Genomic DNA, 20257 nt, shown 5'->3' with positions numbered 1-20257 from the left:
TGTGGGGGGGGGGTGGGGGGAAGCACACTCATTTTTTCCTAGGTAATCAACTACAAATTCTTGATTCTAGAAGAAATTAAGAGTGATTTTCGTAATGGTTATTCAACATCCGGGATGTAAATGACAATTTTTATTGATCGCCTTGGGCATTTTTGTTTATTTGGAGGAGGAGGATTTTGCTCCCTGTTCATTCTTGGGCAGGGACAAATGCAGCTTCACTGAAGTGAATAGATGTTTTATTATGAGACCTTGAGCCACCCCTCATTCTCCACAAATGGGTGGGAATTTCTAACCTCAAAAGGGTAATTAAGGAAGAAAATTTAAAATACAATTGATTTATTTGATATTTACAGATGAAGTAAATACGCACTGTAAACTTCCATGTCAACAAGGACTGTAGCAGTGAACTCTGACAGCTACCTTCACATTAGAAAGCATTTTTCTTTTACCTTTAAAGGGAAATACTAATTGTAGCAAGGGCGAGTGTGCTAATTCCTTTCAAAAAAAGAGACTATTTAAAATGTGGTCATATTTTAGGGATCTGGCTTTTATTGTTACTATATCCCAGCAGAGTATAGTATATCTGTTAAAAAAAAAGACATGATTTTGTTATCAGTATGAATTTATTATCAGCAACACATCAGTTACGTAAAAATAACCCAGATGAAAATGTAAGACTTGCTACATCTTCATGTCACCTGTATAAACTGAATAAAGCTTAGTGACAATATACACAAATTTGCAGTAGCTGGACGTAAGCATTTGTGTCCATTAAAAAAGAAACACACAGAATTTAAAAAATAAAAATGCATTATGCAATTTACAAAGTAACATTAACAAAAAAAAAGTAAACATTCCTCAGACAGCTGCCTCCTTGTTCTACAAAATAAATATTCAAGTAAATTAAGTTAGGCAAAATAAACTCTTAACTTTGGGTGAGCACAATTTACATAAAGGTAAAAAGACAGATTTCCATTTCCTTCAAGGTATATTTTACAGTGATTTATACACAGATTTTTTTTAAATTGGTCTCTTCAGATTGTAATATTCAAAACCAAACTTTTCTACATTTTGCAGAAGAAAGGGAGCTTCAAAACTGATGTTTTATACCGAATATAAACAAGCTAGTGCAGTTGCCCCACACTTTCAGAAAGGATCTGCTCCAGGACTCAAAGCAGACACAGTGATCTAGAAACCACAGATTTCAGAAGGAAAATACAAACCACCACATCGACAGGGAAATGTCTACTTTGCTATTTTCTGAGTGGTTTATTTGATCACTGGAAACATTACTTTCACAAACTAACAATCTACAGTAGTGGCTGCTTTAGGCACTGGATTTGTAGAAGCACTCTGATTTTTAAAGCAAATAGCTTTTCGTTCTAAACTGAAAATTCTCCTGTTACTTATTTATCTTTCAATGCTTAAGGGCTTAATCACCTTTGCAACTTTCAGCTTTACATACAATTTCAGCCCTCCTTATAGCCTTTTTTCTTGATAACCAGGGAAGCCATTCTGGCTTCAAATTTCTGTGCACTTTGTTTATCAGGAAAAAAAAAGTACTCTAGAATTTAAATGCAGCACTAGTATGATGCAGATGTGCACCAGCAAAATTCACTGACCAGATATTAAATGTAATGCATACTAAAATAATTGCATGGGTTTCAAAGGTGAAACATACTTAAAAAATCCTCCTATGTCTTTCTTCGTTTGTCTCTTTTATATATAGTGAGAAAAAGGAGATGGCATACCTTTAACTTCCAGTTATTAAATTCTTTGATGTAGGAGACAAGTATCTTCAAGGCCAGAACTAGGCAACAGCTCCTGCCAAGACCAGCCAGTATAATAAATAAAGGTGACTCCTGGCCAGTGTGAAAGAAACCCCAATTCCCTCAATATTCTATTGGCCCAATACTATTTGACAACACAGAATCAGACTTTTTAAAGTACACAAGTCCTAAGCTTTATGTCTACACATGATAGTTACCATTATTTAAAACTATGTAATTTTCCCACATTATTTCTTTGTATATCTGATGAAATAGGAATCAACTTGTTTTTTCTTGGTTTTTACTCAAGAACACTGAAGTAATTAAATTCATCAAGGTTTTACTTTTTTTCTTCCTACAGATCTGTGCATAGCGACGTAAGACTGAAGCCCCCAGTCCTGCAATATGTATACGAACGAACCACTGCTGCAGCAGCCAGACATGGCACTTCAGCAACTGCAGATGGATCAACGTATAAAATGAGAAATTAAACTTGTATGAAAGGTTGTCACTATTGTTGTTCTCTGCTCATCGTTCCCATTTAGGAATACTTGTGCAGTGGGAGGAAAATAATTTTCTTGATGCGTAACACCACCCTGGTAACATAAGTCAGCTACGTTAAAGTAGGACCATAATCTCTTGAACAGCTCACAAAATGCACATTGGTTCCAAGAATTATTCTACATGGAACAAAAGCAGGTGCTTGTAAGGACTGATATTGCCCATTTATGTCCACGAGAGCCTGGTCACGGATTTCAGTGGATCTGGGCCAGAGTGTGCAAAGCTACGGTTTTATTCAGTGTGAAAAAATTGGTGCTTCTGGAGTACATAGAGTGAGCGATGAGTAGGCAGAAATGGTTTAGGTTATAAAAAAAGACCTGAGAACCTAATATTGAACTTCATATAACAATTATTTTTGAGAGGTTGCCTGATAAAGTTTTGTATTGCTTAGCAGTGGCACAGTCACTTACACGTTCAGGCTACACACAGAAGCCATTTGATGAGAATAACCCCTCTCTGGTGTTGAATCACATCTGTAACAGGCATGTAGATACAGTGGCAAGTCAATGAGCTTCATGTCGGATGCGTAACACTGAAAAGCCATAAGCATGGAAGAAGTTAAGAGTGAGTTTTATACTGCTAGGATTTTTTTAAAAGTCATGAATATTAAGATGGCACAAGTATTGACCTTATTGATTACTTGCCAGTACACTCAAGAGTTTAGCTGAATAATTAAAAGTGGCTATCCAATTACCTTAAAAAAAGACAAAAGGGCTCTGAGTGTTGCACTGATCGCAACAGTGAAAACGCTCTCACTAGTGGAAGGAAAAAAAAAACGAAACCATTTCATTTTAGTTGAACAATCAGAATAACTTTTTAGACAGTACGTTTGTCACTCAAGATCACAGGGCAACCACTTTCTCTTTTCTCATTTTTTTTTCTAACAAAGTTAACAAATATAAAAACTCTAGTCATAAACAGCCTTCAAAGTACAATTAGAAACCAGCAGGACAATCTATTCCAGCATAGGTAGATGGGGCAAGAAACTAGATGCTTGTATTACTGCCATGATACAGACTAGCAATGGCCGCTGTGACAGGGAAGGGTGTGCACAGTACACGTCGTCAGCCGATTCCATCCAGTCGCAGTCCAAACTGAATGCTACTCCCTTCAGGATTCAAGATCTGTCTACTTGACACTCCTTGCACAAGATACATCCTCGTTGTTTCTGAAAAGAGGCAGTTTCTATGGCAATACTAGTTAAGTGCATATCATGCTGCACTAATATAGTGCAAAAATTTGCCTTACATGTAGCAAAAAGGATGCAGGCAACACTTTGAGTTAGAGAAAGTAGAAACGTATTGTAACATTTACAATGGGTTATTCTTTTTCCAGACAGCAACCGCTAGAAAATACTGAATCTGAGAATGCCTCCTTTCTGGGTGTAGGTATGAGGCCTTTACACCCGGCCTGGAGTGATAACAGGACAGATTTTGGCAAGTGAGTCACTGCCCTCTGCAATGCAGGTTAACACAAGCTACCACCAACTGGCAACCTGCTGGACTTGCTCAGTGGGTTAATCCCAGTTAATATTGTACTAAGCACTAAAATGCTCTTTAACAAGTATATGATCTGATAGAGTAATACATATCGTTCAACTGCGTATATGTGTTATGCTTGAATATAAAGAGTCATAGACAGCTTGGTACAAATTCTTCATACGTACGGATTATACTTGGTTAATGATGCACGGGCTTTAATTAACGTTAATACCATGCCAGCAACAGTGTTCTGGAGACAGAAGTGGTGCTTATCGCTTGTAAGATTGAGGCAAGACCACAAATCCCCAACTGCAATGTCTATTAATGTGATTCTGCCAGACTTCTCAGCGCTGATGGTCTGAAGTAAAGCAATAATACCTTGAATATCCGTAGGCATTATGAAATCCATCCTTCTTTATGTATGGCGCAGTTACAAAAAAGAAAAAAATCAAACCACTTAACGCACCCCACAGAAAATCCCTGTGGCTTTGGATACCTTCTGATTTCAATCCATTAATTTCGACTCCATTTGTCACCATGAGAAGTTATATTTTACATGTCTGCATCTCCATCATAAGCCAAGGTTAAAGGTTTCAGTCGGTTATTCTGCCTTCTCTGGGGCTTCTTTGGCTTTTTGCTGAAAGAGTAAGATAACTGGTAAACAGAATAAGAAACTAGTAACAAAGAAAGATGGATTTGAGTCTTAAATGAAAGATGAGTGTGGTGTTTTGAGATAATGCATTTACTTGATCATTTGTTAAAAGCTCTAAGCCTAAAACCTTCACTTGGATCAGTAATCATCTCTCTATCAGCCCAAAGCAACTTCTAATTTAAAGCTCAGTTGTTCAGAAAGGGGCTATTACGGTGCTGATGTGACAATGAAATCCTCAGCCAGCTCCTGCATGATCAGTCAGTTTTCAGAAGAACCCGGAGAGTCTGTTTTCCCTTACTGAGACAGAAGTGGGATTCTGGGGAAGGTTTACTAAAACTCAAACAAACCCAAACACCCCCCCAAATGCCTACTAATGCAGTACAGCCAAGAGTCTGATGTGTACAACCACACTTCCCTCCCCTTCCACCTGCCCAGTCATTTGGATCAGAAATTCCAAACAGGACCTAAAAAACTTCAGGGAGAGCATTCTCAAAGGTGACTTGTTCTTGCAAAACATCTTTGCTTTCACATTCACTCAGATTATTCAACAAAATGTTATTTCATGCATGAAAAACGGATGAGAAAGTTTTCCGACTCTTTCTGCTTGTGTATCTCTATATCCTGCCAAATATCAAATCTGACTTGCTCGATTACTAAATTTCCTTCTTGATACTTCTCTCCGCTTTTTGTGATACAGATGCAATGGAATTATCTTGGACACAGCACATTCATAATGGAGATAAACTGAGCACAAATAAACTATACACTAAGCTACCCCGTATTTGTAAGAAGTTCTTCTAACCTCAGGAGAGCACCTGTTTATCCATCATCCAGAATATAATCAGAGTCTACTAACCTGATCTTGGATGAAAGGACATGGAAAACTAAACACTAAACGTCGGCAAATGAAAATGCTTGCATTATGGTCTGTGTGGGACTGCTTGTTTGTAAATAATTAAAGAACTCACCAGGCTAGATAGATCATAGAAACAATAAAGATGAGTAAGACAAATGCACCAGCAGCTACACCATAAACCCAGGTCTTGAGCCGCCCATCTAAAAGGAATGAATGTTAGTCAGTAGTGTTTGGGTTAGTCTTGTTGAATTATTAGTTCTGATACAGTATAGAAATACTTTTATAATCCAAAACAAGTGTCTTCAGTAGCAATCACAGCTTAATAAGAGGAAACGCTCCTAAGCAACCGAGCAGTAAGTTCTCTATGCATGTGTGTTCTGCTTTTCAGCCGCAGTCTGGATAATCTAATGGAGCAGAGATGCGGGGCAGGGGCAGCAAGTGGGACCTCCAGAAACCCAGCCCCTGGGCCTGCTGGTAACGGACGGTCCTTCAGTGTGATCACGGGGCAGCTTATCAGCCCGGGACTCATTTATGCTGTTAGCATCGCTTTCCACTCCACCTCTGGTAAATCAGTCTGTGTTATTTTCAATCTTGTTACTATTCACTTTTAGACTTTTAAATACTTTTAGCATGTTCTACCTCATCCATACCTTAACTGCATCTACACAACTCTCACTACTGCAGGAAGTAGTAATTTTTCTATGAAGTAGTAATTTTTCTATTTTCTAATAATAAAATAATTTTATTATTCTATAAAATTTTTCTAATTTTTCTATTTCTAACAGAAATGCAAGTTTCATTGTCATAAAACAACTTCCCCTCACGGAACAAGGAAAAATACAGAAAAAAGACAACCCATGCTCATAAAGAGAACAACTGTCTCCTGTCAATAAGGACTCTGTCTCTGCACAGCCTTTGCAGTTTGTGTTTTGGACATGATGTCCCGGCACGCTGAGGTATGCATTCTACTCTCCTGCTCACCTTTATCCTGGATGCACCCACTTCTCCCAGGAAAAACGATGTGACTTTCTTTGTCTGAGCCCCAGAGGAGTATGTCACAGCCCAAGGTCAGAGCCTGCTGTTTGACTCACTACTTTTCGCTGACTCATTTTGCAGATTTCTAAACAGCTTTTGGAAAACAATTATTTTATAGGAGGTTTGCTAGCCTGGTTGCACTCCTTGACAATGAAAAATCCATAAAAAGCCTGAATTATTTAATTTACAAGTGGCAAAATCTTTATTTCATGAAGTCCTATATGGTTTCAATGTAAGTAAACACAGCTGAAATTTTTCTGACCAAATACCTATCACTTCCTGACACCTCTGTAGAACAAAAATGCATTATCAACACAGTTGATGTTTCTACAACATCGTAATAATAACAAAAATTAGTCAGACTGACTTTGCTAAGAGTCCCAGTAGCAGTCTCTATTGCTGTGCACTTAAGTTCAGGCTTCCTGTTCTCTAGCGATGCAAAGTCTTGCATCGACAGACAACTTGTTCAAGCCTAATCAATATCAAACCACTTTAGCTTCATTATATTAATCGACCTAATGAGATATTATAATGGATAATGACCGATATAACTGAAATAACTGATCCATTAAAGATTAATTGAGCAGTAGAGTTGACCTGACCCATCCAATGATATGGTAATAGGAATGAGGGGAATTCAGACTTCAGGACTGCTAACTGGGTTAGTTTCTTCTATCCTGGGCTTATTTCCATTGCTAAATGCAAGGGGTTTCATCTTGGTTTGGGTTTACTTGTTTTAAAATTGTATTTTCTCCTTGAAAAAAAGGACTGCCGTTTACCTTGTGTATGGATTTATTTATTTCTGTCAAAGCAGGGAACTCATTTGTTAATGAGATCGTTCTTGTTACGCAACTACAGGTAGCTAACTCAGGCTTTCTCAAGTCCCCCTGGATAGATTACTTCTAAGTATACAAGGGAACTGGCATATCAAACTCATCTGCTTTGGCTAATACATCAGCACAGATACCTGAAGAGGATACTTTTAGTAGCTTCCTTTCTGGAACTGCAATATAATTTCTTGAAGATGGCGAAAGAACCATTTTAAACCTAGATTTAGAAACCGTGAGAAAGGAATAATCATGCTAGAGTAAATCAAAACCTTTCCAATAGATACTCCATCCTGGAATTAAAACGATTGAGCATAGTAAATCAAAACCTTTCCAATAGATACTCCATCCTGGAATTAAAACAATCAAGCATAAATCTCATTTGAAGTGCAAAATGTTCACTTCATTCCACACTGGCTCATACCTTCACTGGATACAGTATTACTTTATTGTAGTACTTTAAAGTATTACACTATTGTATACCGTGCTTTTTATCTGAGCTGAGCTGTGATTCCCTCCTGACCTGAATTACTTGAAAACTGGTGAGTTTTCAGGAAATCTCTCAACTTTTCTTTCCTGCAAAATTACCTATTTATTTATTTATTTATTTTAGATTGTGTAGTAAAGAATTATTTGGAGTAAAGACCATTTTATTGCAGGTATGAAATATAGTACCACAGTAAAAATAAATTAAATAATAAGTAAATTCTAGTAGGACTAATGGGATCTATCGTATTTCTAACCTGAATATGATTTAATCTGCTATTAGAAGTATTACTGTAGCTCCCTATTTGCAGCATATTATGGATTATGCATGCAAAGATACTGTTTTCAGTTCTCAGATTAAAAACATTCTAAAAGCTTTAGAAAGAAATTAACACCCTCAGACACAAGTGTGTGAGAATATTTAGTTCTATGTGATTTAAAGGCCACTTAAGGTAACCAATTGCTCTCTTCATATAACAAACATTTTGGACAAGCATCATACCTTTTTCTGTGAAAGTATTTTGTCAATTAAAGTTTTATTTACTCCAATGCTTAACAGCACTAGGAAACACTTACTGAAATCTTATGGCCTTTTTAAAGTATTTTTGATCGGATTACTGTTTTATAAAATATTCCTTTACACTCTTGCACTGAAGTCCTTGCTCAACTCTAAAGAATACGGCCCATCATAAACCCAAACACAGAGTGAGTCTTCCCTATAGAGACTTTGAGCATGTTCATGCTAAATACCAATATTATGGTTAGCTCTTGTCTAACATGATTTAGTTTAAATATGGATATTACAGAAAACCATTAACGTATCTATACTGATTATTTTCCTACTATTTATGCTACAGCTGTGAATTTTAAGCAGCCCTTACCCTTTGCAGGCTTCAGTGCTACCTTTTCACTCCTCTGTCACTACTACCTCCAGTGTCTCCAGCGTTACTGGTTGAGAGAGCGTAATGTAATACCCTGGCTTGCACCTTTGCAGCCAACTCTCTTTTAAAGTCACCTTTCAAGTAGCTTCTGTGAATTTTAACAGGTGGAAGGGATTCAGATCTGCAGTAGCAGATTTCATTACATATACTGATGGAGTAGATGTGAAGGCGAAGGGTTTGCTTATGTCTCTTCCTTCCTCTTCAGTCAGGGCAGATGCCGGTCTTCTTAAACAAACACAGGTTTTTTTGCTCGGCATCTCAAAAACGCAAATGCCAGACCCTGCAGCAGTACTTAGCGTTAAGAACTGCTCTTTGCATGACTTCACCTGGCCCAAAAGGCTGTAGAAACCAGGTCCTTCCTCGTCCTGACTGGTTACTGGAGGGCTGGGTAGGGTTCACAGCTCGGCTGGTTTTCACATCTCCCTTTTTGTCCTCCATGGTGGGGATCACCACCACTGGGATGAGAGTGCACTGTTGGAGCGTGCCATCCGAGGACATAACTTCAGTGTAGCCATCTTCACAAGTGCACATTCTAGTCTGTAGGGAACAAGTGTTTTACACTGTGTAGCAGAAAAGCACAGTCTTCTGTGAGCTATGAAGCATAACAATATGGATGACTGGAAGAGAAGACTCTTTTGATGAGTGCTATCCTGCAGAGGACCTCTTCATATATTTTTATGCAGGTTTGTACCGTATCAAGAGAGATTATTCAACATTTAATTGAAAGGTAGACAATGGTCTGAATTTATTTTTAACAAATTAATACTAGCAAAATTCCTGATTTTTTTTTTTTTTTTGGCATAATCTTTGTAATGCAGAGAGATGTGCGGGAAGCCCTTTCGGGGGTGTTTGAGGCTCCAATGCAGTAGCACATACCTCACTGCAGTACGCGTGGGGTTGACTGCACGGTGGGTTACATGACCTGTCAGCATCTGGTTGGCGCATCACTAAACAGCCCCCTGTAGGACAGAAAATCATATTTTGAGATGGTAATACCTCACCACTGATGAAATTACTGATGTCATTACTTGCTACAGTATGTCATGGATTACAATCTTATTGCTAATTTGAATTTAAGAGTCATTCTCTTATTCCAAGGTGGAGGATAATCAAGTATTAAAGATGGAGTAAGGATACAGCATGTGTGTTTGCATTCATGTGCATCTTAGAGAACTAATGTTTGCCAAGTGAAGTTTTTGGTTTTCCCTTGGTTCCCTCAGTGGATTTCTCAAAAAACAGTTTGAAAGTTTGGTCTGCTTGAGGGAACATATTTTGGTTCTCTAGGGACCTCCTTTTGGCTTACGTATCAAAACTGTGGCCACAAAGAAAAGAAAAGCATATTTTTGATTTATGTCTTCGCCTGATAAACTGAAAATAAACTACGCATCCAGTTTAGAAATGGACACCTGTTGTCTGTCTGAGTGGGTTTCATCTTTTCCCTTTTTTTTTTTACAGTCCTGGTTATCATTTCTAGAGCTTTACGTACAGTGCAGTTATTGTTATGGACCAATACACAATCAGGATTTCACTATCATTTCAGCCAGAGTGACTTCAAAATATATTTAGATTCCATTTTAATTTATCTAGGCTTCCTTTTACCTTACAGAAAAGGTCTATGCATCACAGTTCAAAACACATACTGCTACAGGACCACTTACCTTGCACCTCCCAAATTAATAACACTTTTTATACTGGTGTGATCTGATGATGAAATCCTGACAGCTGAGGTTGGTCACAACCGTAGCAGATGCAGTTAGATGTGGTTATGCAGATCCAAGTGTTAACAGGATGGCCAATGAAGAGCAAAGAAAACCCTGCTGGTTGCCATAAGTTTTCCCCACCCCCAGAAAGGAAAATTGTACATCCTAGCATACAAATCACATGCCTGTGGGAATCTATGTAATAAAATATCAGTCATCCAAGGAAGCTGCAGAAGGAAAGAGTTGCCTCATCGCCCACGGGAAACAATACCTTTAAGTAAAAAACAACTATTCAGCATAATAATATTATGCAAGTAAATAAATAAAGGACTTAAAATACCAACACGACTCATGATGAAACTTTGATAATGTCAGATTTAAAATATGTTAGATCCAAATGTGCAGCAGTCAGGCAGCGAAGACATGCATTAATCAGAGATACGGGTTGATTCTAGATCAAATTAGGTAATCTCCATTCCAATCAGTTGTGTATGTGCATCTATAAGTTTGACCTCTTAAGTACTGTACTTTATGGAAAGCACTTTCAAAAAAAGCGTTCAGATGTAAATCACAATCTGTTTCACAACTGTACACTCCCTGAAGAGAAGTTCTTGCAGAACATTAATCTTAAGTGCTTTGTTTGAAAACTATCAGGAACACTAAAAAAATTTTTTTGCATTGCACAGACACTGGTGATTTCATTGTCTAGAATTTTCCATCAGTCCTCAATTCAAATCAGAAAGTTACCAAAGCTTTAAAACCACATACAAACAAACTTTGAAAAACAGTTACAATATAGTTCTGAGGTTGGTCTGCCTATGAGGTTCTGTCACGAAAAATCTGCCAACACCACATATTCATACACTTGTCTTTCCTGGAATTTATCACATGGCTGCATTCAGTCACATCAGAACAAACTGTTACTTTTATGTCACTGACTGATTTATGAATATATTCTGATTTTAACATCTCGGAGCCATAACCGCCAAGACACTATTTATTTCAAAATGCTGTAGGACCTTTAATAGATTATATCATATCTTAATAAGAATTCTTAGAGTTTTATTTACCGTACAAATTACCTTCCTTGCGTTTAGCTAGACAGGAAGCAATCAAGGTGCATAAATAATGCCCTGTTGTATTCATGGTGAAAATGATGTATTTTCAGCTTCTTACAGCACTTGCAAATGAGACTTTGGGGTACCACATGTTATTTCAAAACCTTGTAAAAATAATGCAGATCTTTTATTTCTACCGTTAAAACAGACAGTAGCGCTGGATTCCATCATCAGGAAGTACTCTATTGGCAGTCCATCAGTTAGAGCTCCCCTCCTTTGACTGACCTGACAGTGGCTGGCATTGAGGATGTGCTTACCATCTCTGGGATTTTTTACTGTCACCTGGGCTGATATAAAAATTATTTAAACAACAAATGCATAAACTCCTATAAATAGATATACATGAAGATTTTATTGAGTTGAGAGACCTCAGTCATTCTTAAGTCATGGTGCTTTGTGCTTTGGGTTGCACAAAAGGTCCACTGAAGTATCCTGCTGTAAGTTTATGTAATTGAGGTAGAGAAATAAGCTTGTATTAGCACATTTATTAAAAATTGTTATTTGTAATTTGAAGGATAGATGCGATATATACATGATATTATCAAGCTTTGCATCTCTCTGCCTCTGAATAGGCCCTGAAATGGACTTCAAGACATAAAGGTTCTATTTTTTGGTATGGCTTGAAATCTGAAACTCTAAATTTAGAAGTCTAAAGATGTCTATGGTTAAAAAAACCCATACAATATAAAACATTCCAAGTCCAGTACAGAAGACAGTTATGTCTACTTTTAACATTAAATGCTGTGTAATTCTGGAAAAGAAACGACATCTCTAGTAGGCAAAACCACGATGATTGAAGACAACGTCATTTTGGTTCATGATTCATTACATCAGGAACAAGTGTTTGTGTCAGATTCTTTAAAAAAATTCCATGTGTTGGGAAAAGACATTATCCACCTGTTTTCCAGGTTTTTGTGTGTATATAAAAAGAGTAGTTACCTGTGACATTTAAGCCATCCGACCTTTGGCACCAGACAGTTCGAGAAGACCCCTTCCATGGGCTAGCCATCCACTTGTATTCATAGCACTGGCCATCTACACAGAGAACATTCACTTTTCAAGAAATTTGATGACAAGGTTTTAGGCTGCCACTGACAGCAGACACACTCATCGCTAGACCATTCTCAAGATGTTTAACAGCTTTTACGGCCAGGTAGCCCCCTTCCTCCTTCACTCAGCAGCTTAGAAGGGTACACTGCACACATGGAGGCCCCAAGGTCTGCTGCACTTAGTGGCGAGACACTGAATAGACCAGATGTGTCCCGGACCCTGACTATAGTGGTTGCACACACTGCTCGTGGAGTGAGCCTAATGTAGTTAATGGGCAAAACACACGTTTCCAATAACCTCATAATGGTTGTGCCCCTCTGTTCACCAAAACTCATTTAGGAGTCAGGTTCCTTTCCTGGTAACAAGTCAATGCTGCAGTGCTTGGTGAAATGGCCTGGGCTGCACCTGGCTTAACCTCTCAGCTCTGCTGTGCACGTCTCATATGGCCTGGGATACCTCGTGAAGTCCTTCTGCACCTTAGCTCCCTTATAAATATAAAATTCCCTTTTGCTGGATCTGTTTGGCTGCTGAATGGACAAGAAATGCCTGTACAGGACATGACTTTTCTTAGGTACTTTGCCTAGTACCAGCAGTAAGCATGACTGAGCCTTTTTAATGTCACTGTCATGCGATTAACAACAATTCAAAGGAGACAGAGCCGTCTCCTTTGAGACTGCTCATAGCAGACATTTGGCTATGTATCAAAACTTAAAGATTTCTTTTTATTAATGTAATCAAGCACATAAGGCAACTATTTTTTCCCATATGATAAAAATAATTTTTATTATTAAAAAGGATCAATTCTCGAAAGATTGTGTTTAAAGTGGTAACGCCTGATAGTTAGCATTTGAAAGTATTCCTGTTTACAGCTGAAATCTGGAAAACAAAAATCTAAGTGCATGCCTGTGTCTATGAAATCTGTATTTGCCTAAATTTGATACCATGAACAGAAAGAAAACTATTGTTCTGTATTTTTTTCCTACAAGAAGTGGCCTTATGTGTATTCCGGGGCTTACCATTGCATGGTCTTGTTTCCAAAGCCTGTTCTGGACAGAGATGTTGATTCTCTAGTTCCTGAATGATCACTGCCCGAGATCGGACTTGTATCCCTCCAAAGCCAAGATCCTCACCATTAACACAGGTAAGCTGACAAAGGCTCCATTCTGACCACTCTCTCAAGTAACAGTCCCCTGTCAAATAGCAATTTTGTAAGATGAACGATCATCATGCATAGGAGTTGTTTTGCACTATGTCTTAGAAAAAGATGGCCAAATCCGTTTTCTTAATTTTCCCTCTTTATAGTTCTTTTCATTTCCCTTTTTAAATGTGACATGCTTCAGAGAAGAGAGTATCTTCACACTCTCTGAATATCTGCATAGTAGAAAATAGTAATAGAAAGATTATGCAAAGGCTTGTTTCTTCTAACGCAGGTTAGTTTCCTGTAGCATTCCCATAAAATCACTCTCATTTTGAATTTCTGAGTAACATTCCACCCAAAGTCTGGAGTTTTGTAAATTCTAGGGTACCGTGCACGGTATCCCATATGATGAATTTATATAGCTTGTTCACATTTCTTCTTTAACCTTACAAAGAGAAAATACGCTCTAGTTTTACAAAGATTAATTGTTGATTTTCCTCCTGCAGAATTTCTCCGAACAGACAGTAGAAGCAACTGCTGGAACATTCTTTGCAAGAAAGGGAAATGGGAAGGTGTTTAAAATGCCTGCTCTGGCTATTTCATGTTAGGATAATACAGATTTGTAGAACTTTATCTTACAGAGCAAAACTGAAAAATAAGATTCCACTAATGACACTAATTAGCATGACTGGATAAAGAATATTTGAGGAAGATCTCAGGCACAACACAGAGACCATTTTCTTAAAACTGCAATAGAAAATGGGACTAGATTGTGCACAGACTCATAAATAAACCTCTTATTTCTCATTATTTCAGTGAAAGAGCTATTAAAAATTCATGCTACCTTGCATTATACTGATGACAGATATAATCAGTACTGTGTTGACCAGATGCTTGATTAATGAAGGAATTTTATTTGCCAACGTTAGGAAAGCATGCAAAAAAATGAATAATTGAAGAACCGATGTATACATAATAGGAAAACAACTAGTGATTTTTGGAAACATTATTTGGAGCGTATCATTCGCACATCCCCACAGGGCAGTTATTATGGCTGGCTAGATTTGAGATTGTTGAAGAACAGGTTCCTGCTCAGCAAATTTTAAAAGCGAGCAATAATAAGCTACAGCTTTTTTAATAAATTTGACAAACAAGAAAACACAACTACATTGTTTTAATTCCAATTTTCATTTAATAAGCAAAAATATTTAAAAACGCAATTGGAATACTGTGCACAAAACAGTGATGGAAGCCACTCTGGTTTTGATTATTTTCTATTACTTAGGCAACTACTTTCAGTCCAATCTGAAATGGACTGGAAAAAAATTCTGAGAAAGAGAAGAGTTGTAAAAGAACAAAGTCTGGTATGAACTGACAGCTACATCAGAACTGAAGGAGTTAATCATTAGTTCTGAATATACATCATTAATGACTCTATTGACGAACAGTAATATACTTCAAATTCTAAAAGTAAGTGTTTGAAATGAACTGGAGGGGTTTTATTGTAAATTAAACAGATGTTACAGACTCTTAATCCTTCTCAGTTTGAGGGTCATGGACCTTATTATTTGTAACACTGACTTTGGATTCAGTCTACAAGGTAAATGACAGTGCATGTCACGTCCAGCGTGTTACACAGCTAGAAACACATTTTCTCAGAGATCAAAATATCAGTTTCATTTGCAACAGCCTTTTTAAACAAAAAAATAAAGACTCCTAGCTTACCTTCCTTAGAGACCTGTAAAAGGCATCAAGTTCTTAGACTCTATGAAAAGTATTAATGAAGCTGTTAGCTTTATTAAATGCTCTAAGCACTTAAAGCAAATATTTACTGGAAATGAACATTCTTTGTTGTAGAGGTAAACAAAGATTTTATTTCAAAAGATTTTGTGGGAAAAAAAATATTCTTATTAGGTACAATCTGTGACTGAGACATGTATTTATAAAAGATAAACCTGGTACTTTTAATTTATTGCCACTACTAGAAAGTAACTGTTGGTCATTTGATGGATTAATCCAATCAGTAAAGCATTTGAAAAAGATTTAATTGCCTGTGGCTAATGCTAGGCACTGATAACTGTAATGAAACCTACCTAATATTGAAATGCAAGATTTAATTGAATAGCTTTTTACCTGGACAAGGGACAGTGCAGGTTTCCTCAAGTATCATCTTGTTACTACCATCTATAATAGGCTCTATTTCTCCACAGAATTCCTCATCTACTACTTTGCCAGCATCTTCAATGGATCCATCAAAAACCACACAGGAAATGTTCCTCACTCGTGTTCCCTCTCCACATTGAGCATCCTGGGGAAAGAGGACATATATGGTTGTGGAGAGAGAAAAGTGCCACAAGACTAGATCTGAGCTACATGTCACTATCTCCTCTTATATTTCATCTAACTACTTACTCTTCCCAGCAGGGAGGTGGAGTGTGTGGGAACAGACCTTGTTCTTTACTTTTGAAACAAACAATTCTGCTGGGTGCTACCACTGTTTCTTAAAGTATGGAGCTAACTATGCATTTGAATTTCAACCATAGCAGTATTTCAAGTGGAGATCTCTTCTAGAGTGCCAATCTATTTCCACAGATATTCTTCTACTATAGGATTTCAATTATCAAAGATGATGCATGGGTACCAAAGTTTACATTTATACTTTCAATATCTGTAGAATGTTGTTCTAACTGTTGACAAATGTGAGTTCTAAGAATTGTTGAAAGTGTTATGGAGCAGATATCTGAGCATATCACAAATATGCCTACATATACAATCTTCATAAATTCAAAGTCTCTCATGGCTTTTACCTCTACTTCGCATGCAGACCATTGGCCATATTGCCATCGATAACAAGGTTTTACTGGACAAGGTTTGAATTGCTCCATCTGAGAAGGACAAGGCCTCCCATCACCCTGAAATGGCTGATTTATGGTCCTTCTTCTGATCATTTTTCCTGTAAATAAGAAACATTAAATTAACTAACAACAAAATGGTTAAATTGATTTACTTCTCAAGCCGGTTCTATTTTGGTGAAAAGCTTTGTATTTGAATAAAGTAATTTTTTCCATATTTGAAAAATTGGATTGTAAAGTAGATCTGTTGGCTCTTGTCTGTTACATGGATTTATATATTCCAAGTCAGACACTTTATAGTCTATCATCTGGTTGTACTGCAAGAAGTGAAGGAGGATGTCTGATTCGGAATTCAGATTGCTCCTGTAACAGCAAACAAAAGTAGTAATTTCCTAGTTCAGAAGCCTGGGGAAAAATACCCTTTCTGAACATAACAGTATGTTTGTGACACTTCAGTGGAGATTCTGCTTCCTCATTCGAGTTTGCTGCTAGAAAAAAACAACATGTTCTGTTCCTCCCTGAGTTAATACAGAATCCTGTGTTCCATGATAGATTCCAGCAACCAGGAACAGCTTTCAACTTTCCCTCATTGTCTGTCTGCATACCATGACATGCAGATTTTGCATGAGATGGCCCAAAAGATAATTAAAATACACTAGGCTTATGCAACATTAATCTTCTCTTCAACCACGACTAGCACACCACCCAGTATCACTGAGAAATAGGTTCTATTTCAAATAATTATATACACAGCAAGAGGAAGACATTTTCATCCTTTCAGCAACTCTTGCTTCTTTCATTTTGCTGTGTACATTAGACGATTATGCTTCATACAGAGATGTCATGTGATATAACAAAAAATTTTTTTGTGTGCCAGAAGTAGTGGTAAGGTGTCTGTGCTAGAGTTGGCACTTTGCAAAGGTTTCCATGAAACCAACACAGATGTGGTATTTCAATCATTATACAGATAAATATGGGAACCAAGTCTGAAATAAGATGTATATATAAATTTTGTATATTGAGGCTTATAATAAACTGAAACTTTACATAAATCTACATAACACCCAGTGTTAGCTGGCCAAACCAATCAATCTTTAAAGCACATTTCAATCCGATGCATTTGGAATCAAACACCCTCATGATCATGACACAAATCTTTTGCTAAGAGCAAGCTACACAATCCACGATGCAGCAGCAGCAGAACTCTATCAATCTCCTAGACAGCTGCAGCTAGCTCAGAAGATGTTTGCCAGGTGGAGCCTCATTATTCTTGGATTCACAGCTGCTCCAACTCAGATGTCACAGGAGAAAAAAAATTTTCTTGAAAAGTACTAGAGAAAAAAACCAGAAGAACTGAAACGAGCAGAATTCTTACATACAGAGTTCTTCCTCAACTTTATGGGTATTTGCATATGTGCACAAGAACAATTCAGCTTTATGATCACTGGGTTTAATAGATGGTTATTATTTATTGAAAAAGAGCAGTTATTTCCAAGTTCCTGCCTAATAGGAAAACTACAGCTTCAAGGCTTACTTGTGACGTTGCTGTCATTTGTTTAAAACACTGACATTTTGAAAGCTGTTTTACATTACTATTAAAATAAATTTTCTCAATTCTACAAAGAAATTCTATACTTGGAAAGCACAGGGTTTTCAGATAGTAACCCACCCTCACATTTTGAAAGAGCATAGCAACCATAATTCTAATTCAGAAAAATATCAGGTCGATTCTTCAGGTCTTGTCTATGAACAAAGTTTGTAAAGCAAAATTTGGCAACACATTTAAGCCTTTAATAGAGCTGTTAGTTCAATCCTCACTCTATAAATATGATTTTGAATGCAGTAATGTAGATTATATGAATGTAGAAGTCATGCTTTGAGAGAAGGTCAAAGAACCAAAACCTTATTACATTATTAGATACTGCAGTATCAAATTATTTATTGTCATAATTAAAAAATGATCCCATCTCTACTGGGATACTGAGGTGGCTAGAGTGTTCAGATGCTTTTGCTTAGACCTTTTCCCTATGGTGCAATCCCCAAGGAACACAAAAAGATGCAATATCCTTTTACACTGAGCCCAGCAATTGAAATTGGAATCCATACACCACTAACCAATCAGTATCTGTCATGACATATTTCAGACATGATTACAGATCAAAGAGGTTCATAGATGGGCTTCTACCCTTCTCTTTCCGTAGTCTGTATACATGAGATATTCTGAGATATACCAGTGCAAATAAGTAACAAGAGTTCCTCCTTAACTAAAACTGAGGATATCCGTTTGATATCCATTCTCTGACATAGATTTGATTAAAAAAAAAAAAAACTTAGATGGTGGTTAGCAACATTTTTGAAGAAACATTAATGTGATCACAGTGAAGGTAACTTTTCCCCATGTCTTTGTTCTATGTTTAAAAATATGGAATTCTCTGGTGACTAAATTTGTTGGTTTTAATCACTGTGCTCTTCTGTAAGTTTAGTTGTTCTAAACTCACCACTAATAAAACTTAAAAGGCAATCCCTCTCTCCTCTTCCTTCCCTCACTGGATGAAAAATAAATATTCACATCATTATTTATTTTCGTCTCAATATATCATTTGTCATATCTTACAGAAATATCAGAAACTATTTTGGGCCAAATTCTCATTATTTTCAGTGAGTACAGTCTCACTGAAGTATATTATTTCCACAAATAAGGCTGATTTATGTCTCCCTAGCCAGCTACATTTTCTAGTTCTGCAAAAAGAGATATTGCTTTTATCCATGAAAAAACCCCCTCAGTCTTTAAAATATGCCAAAGGTATATACTGACCTGTAAGGCCACATGTTTGAGAGCACTCAGACCAAGGGGACCAGTCAGAGAGCTGACAGTTCACAGGACATTCCACCACACAGGACGTATTCATTTGCCATGTCTTCTCCAAACCAAGCTAAAAGAAAATATTCAATGCTCAGCACATAGCACCCAGTCTGTATCACAGATGCAGGGTACGCATTTAGACATGCTGGATCTGAGACAACCTAGAAACTTTAAACAAGCATGAAGTCACTACTAAACAAAAAGTAAGTCAATTAGGATGTTTTAAAATCTCACTTCAACACAGTCCTAATGCATATGCTGATTTTTAAATACAAGCTTAAGTCCTATTTTCATAAATTATTTTCTAAATTAGAGCCTATAAATAGAGGGCGTCCACTCTACAGTATTTCTTTATACAATGGGTAAAGGACAAAGGAACTTACGAAATATCAATAAAGTATTCTGAAATAGGAATATAAAAATAAAGAACTATCAACAGCTGAATTCAAGTGATGCTAGGAGCCAGGTTCAAAACTAACAAAAGTAGAGTATTGTATTGAATAGTCAATTTATCTGTCAAAAAATGTTGCAGATTCCAAAATTTTACAGGAGCTTAGGAGAGACTGAACAAATAAATAGAAGAGAAATCTGAACATTTAAACACACAGGAAACACATCAGGCAAGTGCAGCCCAAGAGCTGTAAACAGGTGGAGGCTGTGAGAGTAGATGGAAACTCATCTATGTCTGTCCTCCTTCCTCTTCCTTAGTCTTCTGCTTATGCCTCTCTTGTGTTTTTCCGAACATGGTGTGTAAGTTTATTATATATATTATGCTATCCATTCTACTGTGTGCAAAAACATTGGTTTGACAATTATTTGTTCTAAAAAAAAGCAGCTTTGCATGTTTTTCTGAAAAGCTTTGTAAAGCCCAGAGTCCTCTAGCATCCCTAAAGTAAAAGCTGCAAATGCTGCAAGTGTATGAGAGAAG

At 37.1% G+C, this 20257-nt stretch overlaps 1 protein-coding gene across 1 annotated transcript in view; it reads right to left on the bottom strand.

Moving 5' to 3' along the window:
• Nucleotides 1–3904: 3904 nt before the first annotated feature.
• LOC104508122 (thrombospondin type-1 domain-containing protein 7A-like) overlaps nucleotides 3905–20257 on the bottom strand; it is a gene marked incomplete at its 5' end in the record, with an annotated part of 44225 nt that continues 27872 nt past the window's right edge. Inside the window, 9 exons of the mRNA XM_010149637.1 lie at nucleotides 3905–4448; nucleotides 5432–5519; nucleotides 8935–9145; nucleotides 9485–9567; nucleotides 12366–12461; nucleotides 13493–13666; nucleotides 15748–15922; nucleotides 16422–16567; nucleotides 19282–19399. Coding sequence (XP_010147939.1) covers nucleotides 4364–4448; nucleotides 5432–5519; nucleotides 8935–9145; nucleotides 9485–9567; nucleotides 12366–12461; nucleotides 13493–13666; nucleotides 15748–15922; nucleotides 16422–16567; nucleotides 19282–19399 — 1176 coding nt within the window. The remainder of the gene's footprint in view (nucleotides 4449–5431; nucleotides 5520–8934; nucleotides 9146–9484; nucleotides 9568–12365; nucleotides 12462–13492; nucleotides 13667–15747; nucleotides 15923–16421; nucleotides 16568–19281; nucleotides 19400–20257) is intronic.

Source organism: Eurypyga helias, unplaced genomic scaffold (assembly GCF_000690775.1).
Source record: "Eurypyga helias isolate BGI_N326 unplaced genomic scaffold, ASM69077v1 scaffold3574, whole genome shotgun sequence".
NCBI classification, from domain to species: domain Eukaryota; kingdom Metazoa; phylum Chordata; class Aves; order Eurypygiformes; family Eurypygidae; genus Eurypyga; species Eurypyga helias.
The sequence above is the reverse complement of the archived record's forward strand: the minus strand, read 5'-3'. Positions and strand labels throughout refer to the sequence as shown.